The 12,936-nt window shown below is 38.4% G+C and overlaps 1 protein-coding gene across 1 annotated transcript in view; it reads left to right on the top strand.

The window, feature by feature from the left end:
• The window catches only part of GIN1 (gypsy retrotransposon integrase 1), a 52,700-nt gene that overhangs the window by 35,223 nt on the left and 4,541 nt on the right, over positions 1–12,936 (top strand). The window contains exons 5-7 of the mRNA XM_006900680.1: positions 1,376–1,567; positions 1,659–1,835; positions 2,297–2,579. Of these exons, the coding sequence (XP_006900742.1) occupies positions 1,376–1,567; positions 1,659–1,835; positions 2,297–2,579 (652 nt within the window). The remainder of the gene's footprint in view (positions 1–1,375; positions 1,568–1,658; positions 1,836–2,296; positions 2,580–12,936) is intronic.

The raw sequence follows: 12,936 nt of genomic DNA, 5'->3' as shown, positions 1-12,936 counted from the left end.
TGTGTTGTTAAGTCCCATCAAGTTGACTACAACTCATAGCAACCCTTAATCAATGGTTCTGAACCCTGCCCTATCTTTTGTCTTCTTCACCATCTCTGACATATTTGAGCCCATTGTTACAGTCACCATTTCAGTCTATCTATTTGAAGGTCTCCTTCTCTTAGACTGGCTTTCCACCTCTCCAAGCATGATGTCTCTCTATAGGGAATGGCCCCTTTAACGAAATGCCCAAAGAATTTGAGATGGAGTGCCTCCGTGGAGCACCCTCATTTTACTTTTTCCAGGACAGACTCTCAGACTGGAAGGTATTAAAAATGAGGAGGACCCGTTACAAGCATCCATTAATGACTGGAGCGTGAAATGTATGACTAGGAAAATTTGACATTGTAAAAAATTAAATAGGCCACATAAGAATCAACTTCCTAGGCATAATGACCTCAGGTGGACTAGCATTGTCCGCTTTAAAACAGTCATGTTGTCTAAAGGAATTGTTTTTTGTTGTTGTGCACTGTATAGTCAGAACCGACTCATAGCTGACCCTTTAGTGGATTTTCAGAGGCAATAAATTACATAGGAGAAGATTTCCCATTCTTCTCCCACAGAGCAGCTGGTGTATTAAAACTCTGTGCCTATGGGATTGCATTGCTACTTCTTACCAGTAGGCCACCAGAGCTCCAAACTACTTACTGTGTGCCCTCGAGTCAGAACGGCCCCATAGCTGATCCATCAGCAGCTTTTCAGAGGCAGTAAATCACACAAGAAAAAATTGGCCATCTTTCTCCCACAGAGCATGGTGATTCAGACTGTGAGTCTATGGGATACATGGCAGGTTCTTAACTGTAGGCCACCAGAGCTCCAAAGTTCTTCTTGTTGTTATGTACCATCAAGTCAGGATGGACCCATAGAGAGGCAGTTAATCTCACGGAAGGAGATTGCCCATCCTCTGTTGTAGAGCAGCTGGTGGATTTGAACCACATACGTTTGAGTTACCAGCACAGTTCCACCAGAGCTCCCTCCAGAGTACTAGGACCTGCTAATAACTTTTAAGGAGCTCTGGTGGCCTAGTGGCAAGCTTTGGTATAATCTTTAAAGGCATGCAACTTGAATCCACTAGCTGCTATGTGGGAGGAAGGGCAGTCTCCTTCCATGCAATTTACTGCCTCTGAAACTCACTGGAAGGTCAGCTATGGGGTGGTTCTGACTCAACAGCACCCAACAACAATATCGCTTTATGTGCTTTACATTAACTCACTCATTAAGAGCCAGGAAAAAAAGCCCAATAAAATATTCATAATTCAAATTCTTTTGAATTTTTTATTTCATTGGAAAAATACTGATTTTTAAAAATCAATACTGTTTTAATACGTTTTTTTAGATCAATGTCGAACTATATGGATTGTTTGGCACAAAGCAAATTGTAATTTCTCATGCCTCTCGAACTGTTGATCTCACTGAAAATACTCCTAGCATAATCAAAGCATTTCTCTCCAAACACTGTGCTGACCACCCAAACAACTGGGATGATCACCTATCAGCTATTTCATTTGCCTTCAATATAACTCACCTGGTATGTCTTTTTAATACTTTTATCTTTCTATTGTTGACTTATTATTTCTGGCTAGTTAAATACTTGCTGGGTTTTTTTCCCCTTAAAATAGGAGCCTGCTAAAAATACACCATATTTTCAGATGTTTAATCGAAATCCTCACATGCTTGAGACTTCAGATAGTCTTCATGAAGTGGATGGTGATAATACAAGTATGTTTGTCAAAATTCTAGAAGCAATTAAAGAAGCTGATAAAATAATTGCGGAAAAGACAACTTCAGCGGGCCAGGTGACACTAATAGATAAAAATACCTCTATAATCAATAAAATTATCTATAAGATTTCAGGATATATATACATGTATTATACCTGTAAGGGGTTTTTGGTTTTATGTTTTACTTCTAAGTTTTAAAATAAAATATACTTATATTGATTGCATAGTAAACTATTAGCTGTGAAAATCTGGGAGACAATAGTGGAAAAAGCAGTGGGTTGTGAAATCAAGTAGAGGATTCAAATCCCAAGTCTTACTCTTTATTTGACTTAGGCAACTTAATTAAGCTATCTCTACATTAGTTACTTTATATATAGAGGTAATATCAACTTTTAAATAATGTCTTAATATTTATATAGGATTCATTATCTCCTTTTTACTAATATCTTAATAGTCATTTTATTATAATAATATCTGTATTCAAGAACTTATATAGTTCTTTCCTCTTTTTTTGTTCTTGCTTTTGGTACTTACAGATGGAGAACAACAATTTTGAAGTGAATAAAAACAAGATCGTTGTTAAAAAGAAACCAAAGCAGCTAAATCCATTTCATCTAAAAGTGGGACATGAAGTTTTAAGACAAAGGAAAAATTGGTGGAAAGATGGTCGTTTCCAATCTGAATGGGTTGGTCCTTGTGTTATAGACTATATTACAGAGAGTGGGTGCGCAGTCCTGAGAGACAACACTGGGGCTAGACTTAAAAGACCTATCAAAATGTCTCATCTTAAGCCCTATGTAAGAGAACCAACTGAACAAGGTAAATATCACTCACTTCTCTACATTTTCACTTTCTTTGAGGAGCGTAGTGAAAATACAAGAAATCTTCCTCTTCCCCACACCTTCATTTTGGCTATATTTGTTTTACCTCTATTTACAGAATTTTATATTATTTTAGATTTCCCATAGAATTTTTTGTAAAAGAATATTTTAGTATGGTCAGCTGTATAAGAGATTAATTTTTATTTTGTAATGTACCCCCATAGTTCGTGTGGAAGACAGTCAACTTGTGTCACAGAGGGAATGATTGTGTCTTCTCTATTTTTCCATTCACTAACTGTGTATCTTTTTGCCTAATTTTACCTTAAAATAATAAAGGTGGTACAAAAACATACTACTGGAATTTAGGGAACGAAAATAATGGAATTTAGGGAACGAAAATAATGGTCAGGTGAAAGTATGGAGTGAGGTATACTCAGAATGTTACTCAGAATGTTAGAAGATTTTTTTTTACTGTTAATAAAAACATTTATTTTGCATTTTATACAGAACAACCTGAAGTCTGCAACAGGACTTGAGAGTTACCCATTGGTTTACAGACAGTGTGTCCATCTCAACAGTGTATTTCTGGGAATTGGGGATCCACACAAACACAGGCAGGAGTTGGGAGGGAGGGAGAGGGCACAGCAGGAGTGTATTTCAGTCCTTTCTCAAGGAAAAGGCGGTAGAGCATTCAGAGTCGCTGAAAGCCTGTGTAAATGGGGCTCCTAGAATGAGCACTGTACTCTGAACTCTTGGGGAAGAGGCAGGAAAGGGACCTTGATAAATAAAAAAGGGGTGTAGAGGGAGGCTTATTATTTTTTAATTCCTCAGACCCAGGACCTGATAATCAAAGAGGACCATGTCCAATTTTGAATAATTTTCCGGCTCAAAAGAAAAAAAGGTGACTCCTGGGGTGCTATCATCCTGGTCATTCCTAGGTCTATATGCCCTACACATATTTAAAAAAAAAAAGTTGGATGGTAGTGGCTTATGTTCCATGGAAGTTAAAACGATCACAGTCAGCACTGACTAGTAAAGACCACAGATCAGCCAGTGGTATCTACATCCTGCTGAAAGGGGTTCCTAGTAGGGCCAAGAGAAGGCCCAGAGCGTCTTTAGCCTGAGGCACAGCAGCTAGAGAGTCTGAAAGGTAAGGAACAAAAGACCCTCAAGACCTTAATTTTAAAAAACCATGGCTTCTGTGCTCACCTGGTGGCAAAAAAAAAAGCCAAAAATTTGCAAAAATAGGTCCAATTAATCGACAGGTCTTACTGGAGGTGTCTATGTGCATAGGAGAGGGTAATGGTTTTAATATAGTTGACAATCTGCATGATTCCTATGGAAATGGAAGGGGCAGAGTCCGGGTTTGCTGGCATACTGAGGGCTAGACAGAGTAGAACAAAAAGCTCTAAAGTAACTGCAGAGTATGTGTAAGGATGTGTTAGAACCCTAATTAATGTTTTTAATGCTGTTGGGTGTTGTCAGATCCAATTTTGGCTCATATAGGATATTATCCATAAACCTACAAGGAAGACCTGCTAATACAATTTTTATGCAGATATGCACACCAACAGCTAAAGCCAAAGATGAGGAAATTGAGAAATTCTACCAACTTTTGCAGTCTGAAACTGACTGAACATGTAGTCAAGATGCATTATGAGTACCAGAAGGATGTCTGTTTGTATTTTGTCATTTATGCATAGGCATTTGACTGTGTGAATCAGAATAAATTGTGACTAACACTGAGAAGAATGGGAATCCCAGAATACTTGATTGGTCATGTGAAACCTATGCCTAGACCAGAAAGCTGTTGTTGGAATAGAGCAAGGGAACACTATATGGTTCAAAACCAAGAAAAGTGTGCTTCAAGGATGTAGCCTTTCCCCATTCCTTTTCAAACTATGTGCAGAACAGATCATTTGGGAGACTGGACTTTCTGAAGAAGAATATAGCATCAGGATTGGAGGAAGACTCATAAACAACCTGCATTATACAGATTACACAACTTTGGTTACTGAAACTGATTAGCACTTGAAGCATTTGCTGTTGAAGATCAAGGACTGCAGTTTTCAATATGAATTACATCTTAAAAGCAAAAAAACAAAGATCCTACAATCAGGCCAAGAGGCAGTATTATAATAGATGGAGAAAAGATTGAGGTTGTTCACAATTTCATCTTGCTCTAATCCACTCTAATCAGCACTCATGGCACCAGCAGTTAGGAAATCAAAAAACAAGTTATATTGGAGAAATCTGCTGTCAAAGACCTCTCCAAAGTGCTAAAAAACAATGATTTCAGTCTGGAGACCCAGGTGTGCTTGACCATGGTGCAAGATCGTACAAGGTACAGGTCTGTTGTTCATAGGATCTCTATATGTCATAGTTGACTGAGTGACACTTAACAACAACATTCCAGTAGACCAATTTTTAGTTATTTTCTTTATTTTTTTTCCACAGAGACTATTATAATGGATTTCTGTCTGCCTTACCAAAAGGTTTTCATCTTAAAGTCTTTGATCACAGTCCCCCATTGTGAAATAGTTTTTATCACTGTTTAAGTTTCCAATTGCTGCTGTGTGGGTTTAGAAAAACATAAATTTAGTAACTTACAATTTTTTAGGTTAGAAACCTAAGATTCTCACTGCCTAAAATCTGGATATTGGCAGAACTGTTCTTTCTAAAGGCTCTAGAGGAAAACCTGTTTCCTTTTCCAGTTTGTAGGAAATGTACCTCAGTGATATAGAAAAGCACAAATTTTGCAACAATAGACTCAAGCACAGTAGCAATTGTAAACATGGCACAGGCCTTAGGAATATTACATTCTGTTGTACTTAGGGTCACTATTAGTTAGAAACTACTTGACAATACCTAATAACAACACACAATAGAGGCCTTATTTAACCTATGAACCTCTTTTTCTGTCTTCAAAGCCAGCAATGGCAGATTGAATCCTTCTCAGATTTCAAAGGCACACCTTCAAAAACAGATTGAATCACTCTTGACTTCTTCTGCCTCCTTCTTCCACATTTAAGGATCTTTATGATAATAGTCACCATGAATAAGCCAGAATAATCTACTTGTGTTTAAGTCAGCTAGTTAGTACCTTTGGTTTTATCTGTTCTCTTAATTATAAGACCTCTGGGTGGCCTGATGGTAAAGAATTATGCTACCAACTCAGAGGCACATGGTCCGAATCCACCAGCTGCTCTTTGGGAGAAAAATGGACCTTCTCCATCCGTGTGATTTACTTCCTCTGAAAACCTGCTGGAAGGTCAGCTGTAAGTCAATGCCAACTTGATAATACATTAAAAAAATAACAATTACCTTAATTACCCCTTACCTTATAAGGTAACATATGTTCCAGGGATTATACTTCCTAGTGCAAGTGTGATCTACATTCATGAAGTAAAGCAAAACTTAGTCCTTATGATATCAAACCCATGGTCATGATTTTATTATTAATGCAGTTTATATAAAGACTTCTCTTTTGGTCTCTTGGTTAAATAAGACTTCAGAGTCATTCAGTTTCTCTAATTAGTTGGTAGTAGTTATCTATGAAAATTATAATGACACAGTATCAAATTTTAGTTATAAAGTTCTTATTTTATTCCAGGAAAGGATGTACTTTATCACTTTCTACTAGTTTTAGGATTATCAGACCATTTATAAAACTAGTCTATTTATCTCTTTGTTGTTGTTGTTGTTATGTGCCGTCGAGTCGCCTGCGACTCATAGCGACCCTATGTACAACAGCCCTAAACTCTGCTCTGTCCTGTGCCAATCGCACTGTCTCCGACACTCCCATCCCAACTATCCCGATCACTGAATCAATCCACCTCATAGAGGGCCTTCCTCTCCTGCGCTGTCCCTCTACCCTCCCAAGCATGATGTCCCTCTCCAAGGACCGGTCTCTCCTCACAACATGTCCAAAGTATGTTAGACGGAGCCTCAGAATCCTTGGCTCCAAGGAGCCACCCGGTTTAACCCTTTCCAGGACAAATCTGTTTGTTTTCCTAGCAGTCCATGGTATTTATCTCTTTAGAATAAGAATATTCTTTTCAAGACTTTTTTGTTGTGTTTTTTAAGTTATATCTTTTTTTTCCAACCCCTTTTTCTTTCTCTTCCTTATTCAATCAGTTATTCATGTCCTATTACAGATTGCTAATTATAATACACATACCATTAATTTCAGATTGATCTAACCTTTCACAAATCCATCACAGTGATCATTTTCATTTACTTTTGCTCTCCCTGAGCCCCAATAACTATCCTATTTTTATAATATAGTGCTTAGTAAATATTGACTGACTTACTTCACTCAGCATATTTTCCTCTAGACTCATTCATGTTGTATAGTTTCACAAGTTCTTCATTGTTTTTAAATACTGCATGGTATTCCATTTTTAGAATGTACCAGTTTCTCTATCCATTCATTTGTGTATGTGTACTTGGGCTGCTTCCATCTCTTTTTGTGAATAATGATGTGGTAAACATAGGTAGGTGTACATAGATCTGTTTGTAGCTCAGCTCTTGACTTCCTTAGGGTATTTCCCCAGTAGTGAAATATCTGGATCAAATGAGATTTCTGTTTTCAACTTCTTGAGGAAATACCAGACTGCCTGCTATAATAGTGGTACTATTTTACTTTCGCACTAGTAGTCTCTGAGAGTTCCAGTGTCTCTGCCTACTCACCAGCATTTGTTGTTTGTTATTGTCATGTGCTGTCCAGTTGCTTGGACTTGTACCTCAATAGCTCTGGATCCTGCCCTTTCCTGAGCCAGTCTCACTGACTCAGGCACACCTAATCCCCAGAACCCCAGTTATATGTCCATCCATCTATCTTCTCCAGGGTCTTCCTCTCTTACTCTGCCCCTCCATCTTTCCAAGCAAAATGTCCTTCTCCAACGATTGGTCCCCCTAGTAATATGTCTAAAGTATGTGAAATGGAGATTCAAATTCCTTTTCTCCAAGGAGCAACTTGGTTTTGCCCTCTCTAGGAAAGACCTGTTCATTCTTTTGATAGTCCATGGTTCAGTGGTGTTTATGATCCTGTAAAACATTGTTATTGATTTTATTTGCATCTCTAATTGCTGGTGATTTTGAGCCTTTCTTCATATGTTTGTTGTCTATCTGAATATCTTTTTAGTAAAGAGTCTTTTCTTCTTCCCATTATTTAAGTAGGTTTTAAATTTCATTTTTCTTATTGATGTGCTATAATGTTCTATAAATTTCAGATGAGTCCCTTGTAAGATACATCATTAGTAACTATTTCTCCTAATCTATTAATTTTCTTTTCACTCTGTTGGAGAAATGTTTTGATGCAAATAAGGATTTAATTCTTAGAAGGTCCCATTCATCTATTTTTTCCTTTACTAGTTTTGCATTTTTAGCTGTTTGAAAGCCTGTTCATGCTAGGGCATCTAAATTTATTCCCATTTTTTTCCCCCGATAACCTTTATAGGTTTTGGCTTTACCCTTAGGTCGCTGATCCACTTGGAGTTGGATTTTGTGTATGATATGAGATGTGGATCTTGTTTCAATTTTTTTGCAGATAGATGTCTACTCTTGCCAGCACCATTTGTTAAAGAAGCTTTTGTGTCTTCTCTTAATGAATTTTTATCTCCTTGTCAAAGATCAGTTTACCCTAGGTAGATGGGTTGATTTCTGGCCTTTAAATTCTGTTATATTACTTTATGTCTGTCATTGTATCAGTACCATGCTCTTCTGATAACTCTGACTGTGTGGTAGGTTTTAAGATCATGTAATATGATGCCTCCTACTTTTTCTTTGTCAGTAATGCTTTACTTATTTGAAGTCACTTTCCTTTCCAGATAAAATCGAAAAGTGCGTTTTTATCTCCTTGAAGAATAACATTTGTATCTGCCTTAGGCTTGTATTGAACCTATAGATTGTCCATCCACTATGGTAGCAATTTCTGAAATGTTGGCCTTATTATTTTAAATTATAGTTTATTGGTTTTTTTATGGCTTCTGGTATTTCATTTGTTATATCTGCTTTGTCTTACATTAATTTTTTTTAATTCTTCTAGAATTTTACTTGTTGTAAATTCAAGTTGTCGTTAAGTGTCATTGAGTCAAGTATGACTCCTAGTCACTCTGTGTACAACAGATCTGAACTTTGTCCTATTCTGTGTCATTATTATCATTTGATACACTTGAGGCCATTTCTACAGTCACTGTGTCAATCTTTCTGGTTGAGGGTCTTTCTCTCTTTTGCTGACCCTTCATCTTTCCAAGTATGATATCCGTTTCCAAGAAATAGCCTCTCCTAGCAACATGCTCAGACTCAGAGTATGTGAGATGAAGCTTTATCATCCTTACCTCCAAGGATCACTCGGGTTGTTCTTTTGGCAGTCTGTGGGATAGTCAATATTGATTTTTTTCCAACCTGCTAAAACAGTTGATCATTGTTCTTCTAAATTTCCTGTCCTGGAATTTTGTAAGCCTTTTCTCTTCTTGGAGATCCACTGACTGTGTTTTGATCACTTTTTTTTTGTTTTGTTTTGTTTGGGTTGGGTTGGGTTTTTGTGGGGTTTGAGGCTTTCTACTGCTTCCAGGACACTAGTGATGCTATTATTGTAGACTTTTTGAACCTCTTTTTCTCCTGGTATATGTGTGATATCCAATAAAGCATCTTTGTAATTATCTGTTTGTTATCTGTGCAGTGCTGTTGGTTGCCGTGGGTGGAGGGAGGTGGTTGTTGTTGGGTGACATCTAATGCTAGACAGGAAGGCTATGTGCTGTACTTGCCCTGATGGAATATTGGGTATTCTAGTCTAGGTTATCATGGCATCTGTGGTGAGGGTAGGGCAGGAACAGGTCCATTGAAAGGACTGCTGAATTAATCTTTCCTTTCTGCCCCTTAACAGAAAGAGTCTTTGTGTCTCTGCTCTTCTATGTTACTCATTTTTAAATCCCTGAGTCTCTGTGGAAGAGAGGCTCTTTGTGAAATGAAGTTTCTCTTCTGTTTAGTGATTCCCTGCATTATTGCACCTTTCAAGGTCTCTGGTGGGCCAGTGGCAAAGAGCCATGCTTCCAACCCAATGGCAGATGTCCTGAATGCACCATCTGCTCTTTGACAGAAAGATGGGCAGCCTTCTACAATGGACCCACAGCCTCTGAGAACTTGCCGTAGGGCCATTTTTGGCTCTAGGGTATACAGCAACACTGTGCCTTTAAATTTTTCTCCTGTAGCCTGAAGTGAGTGCAGTTCACACCTGTTAGGCTTGGTCAAGCATGGTGAGATGTCTGATAGGATTGCGTGGTGGTGGAGTCTCATGGGCCTGTGAGGCAGGCTGTGTGCTGGCATTTGATATGGCCTGGTCTTTTGTGCTACCCTGGCAGCATCTGCCCATGTCCATCAGGGGCTAGGGCACATTGTGTATTCCATGGGCATAGCTTCTATTATATGCAAATCTGAACCTCCTTAACATGCCTGGCCTAGGCACCAAGTTCATAATGGCTTTATTGAGGTCCTGCCCCTGCTTAAGCACAGAGCCTCTCCTCACAGGCACAGGAGGCATTGGCCTGCTCACTGTGGGGGGAAGGGCTGTGCTAAGGGACCTCCAGCCCATTATCCTACCCATTGCAGCTGATTATTTGTGAGCAGTGGGGAAATTATGCCTTGTATTCTGTGTAATGGTAGATTTAGTCTTGATATCATAGTGACCCTATGTACAATAGCCTTAAACCCTGCTCTATCCCTTTCCAATCTTATTGTCTCTGACACACCTATCACCATTACCCCAGTGACTGAATGAGTCCATGTCATCGAGGGTCTTCTGTCCCTCCACCGTCCCAAGCAAGATGTCCCTCTCACAGGACTGATCCTGCTTTACAACGTATCCAAAGTATGTCAGACAAAGCTTCAGAATCCTTGCCTCCAAGGAGCAGCATGTCTTCACCCTCTCCAGGACAAACTTGTTTGTTCTTCTAGAAGCCCATGGTATATTCAGTACTCTTCTCCAGCACCACAGCACAAAGGCATCAACTCTCCTTCTATCATCTTTAGTCATTGTCCAGCTCTCTGATGCATAGCAAGTTATTGCAAAGACCATGGCCTGTATCCGGCGCACCTTAGTCTCTAGACTGACATTGTTGCTCTTCAGTACTTTGGAGATGTCTCTTTATTCCCCTTTGTGTCTGATGTCTTTTTTAGGACTTTCTCTGTGTCTTCAGGGTAATCCTATTTACTGTGAGTTGACTACTTTCCTTTTGACTTCAGGGCACTTGATTTACTTTATTTGAGTAGGTTTCACTTCCCTTTCGTGACCCTACAGGAGTGCAGAAGATTTGCTATTTTGGCTAATCACCATTACACTGGAAGACTTCTCTCCCTCCATATCAATCAGACTTTTGAGATATGATTGTTTTTTTCTTTTCTTCTTTGATGAATTTAAAAAAATTATTTCTTCATTTATTGCATGTGGAAGATAATATAAAAACATACAAAAACATCTTCCTCATATTTCTTCATAATGTTCATTTTGACTCATTCTGTTAAGTCAAAACTTAAGTGATAGTCACAATTAAAAAATTTTTTAGATTAAAAAAATAAGTGATAATTTCATTAGCAAGTAATGTAATTATTTCTTTCATTGCTTTACGTCAGAACAGACTCAACACTGACCCTCCAGTGGGTTTTCAGAGGCTGCAAATTGCCCAGGAGAAGATTTCCCTTCTTTCTTACTTTCTTTGTCATCAGTTTAGTATTCATTTAGGAAATTTTCTTTTCTTAATGAAGATAATAATTTGCCCCAAATAAAATGAGAGCAGGAATCATTCTCTACTAGGCCTTTGGTATGATTTTTTTAACTACCACGTCACAGTTCTGAGAATTTTTTGTATTAAATCAATTTTAAATGAGTTAAAGCTTTAAAAGTACTTCATTTTAACCTCATTATTTATACATTCCAAATAAACCATTTTGATGGTGACTGGAGTGCGAAACTTAGAAACAATGAAGGAAGAATGGTAGTTGGGAAGTACAAACTTAGTGACAGAAATGAGACCGGAAATAGAATGATCAAATTGCATATATTTAATAATTTATTAATTGCAAATAGTTTTCATAAATGATGACTTTACACATGCCCCTCACTGTTGTACTACACAGGAATCAGATTTACTACATCTATGGAAAGAATTCTTGGAGAAGCTCAGTCTCTGCAGTCAAAACTAGGCCAGGTGCTGACTGTGGAATAGACCATCAATTGTTGTTTTTGTTGTGTGCCCTCCAGTCACCTGCTACTCATAGCGACCCTATGTGTAACTCCTCTGAAACCTGCTCTATCTTGAGCCAATTTCATTGTCTCTGAAACACCTATTCCCATTTTCCCAGTCACTGGGTCAAAACATCTTATCCATGGTGAGGCTAAAGAAAATGAAAACAAGTCTAGTAGTACCAAAATATTACCCACCTGATTTTAAAAATCATCTTAATAGATTTGAAGCATTGAACACAAATGATTAATGACAAGATGAGTTGTGGGCCAAGGATATAATCCATGAAGAGAGTAAAAGGTCATTTCATAGACAGGAGAAAGAAAAAAAAACATCAAAATGGATATCAGAAAAGAATCTGAAAATTGTACTGTAGTGTTGAGAAGCCAAAACAAAGGGAAGAGTTGCTGCAGTAAAAAAGCTGAACAGAAGATTTCAAAGGGCAGCTTGAGAAGACAAAGCAGTGTATTATAATGGAATATACAGAGAGCTAGAATTGGAGAACAGAAAGGGAAGACCTTACTCAGCATTTCTCAAGTTGAAAGAATGGAAACCAGATTCATGCCTTGTGTCACAATACTGAGAGGTGTTATGGACAAAATCTTTAATGATCCAGGAAGCATCCATCAAAAAAAGATGGAAGGAATACAGAGTCACAGTACCAGAAAAATTGACCGACACTGAACTATTTCAGGAAATACCATATGATCGTCCTCAGGGGCCCCTCTCCCGTCTTTCCATGGGGTACCTAAATGAGGCGTGGAGATGAGGAAAGCTCTGCCTCTGTCCCTGTCCCAGATTCCCAAAACTAATTCTCTGGCAAATGGCGTCCTCGGGAGCTTCTCTCCTGTCTTTCCATGGGGTACCTGAATAAGGTGTGGTGATCTTGGCAGAAAGCAGAGAATACCAGAAGAATGTCTATCTGTTCTTCATTGACTATGCAAAGGCTTTTGACTGTGTGTATCACAACAAGCTATGGCTGACTCTGAGAAGAATGGGAATCCCAGAACATTTGATTGTACTAATGTGAAACCTATACTTGTACCAAGAGGCAGTCATCAGAACAGAGCAGGGAGACACTGGATGGTTCAAAATCAAGAAAGGGGTCCATCA

The sequence above is a fragment of the Elephantulus edwardii genome, unplaced genomic scaffold, assembly GCF_000299155.1.
Source record: "Elephantulus edwardii isolate Elephantulus edwardi_28Jun2011 unplaced genomic scaffold, EleEdw1.0 scaffold00290, whole genome shotgun sequence".
In the NCBI taxonomy this organism is placed as follows: Eukaryota; Metazoa; Chordata; class Mammalia; order Macroscelidea; family Macroscelididae; genus Elephantulus; species Elephantulus edwardii.
Note: the sequence above shows the minus strand (reverse complement) of the source record. Positions and strands in the feature narration are given on the sequence as shown.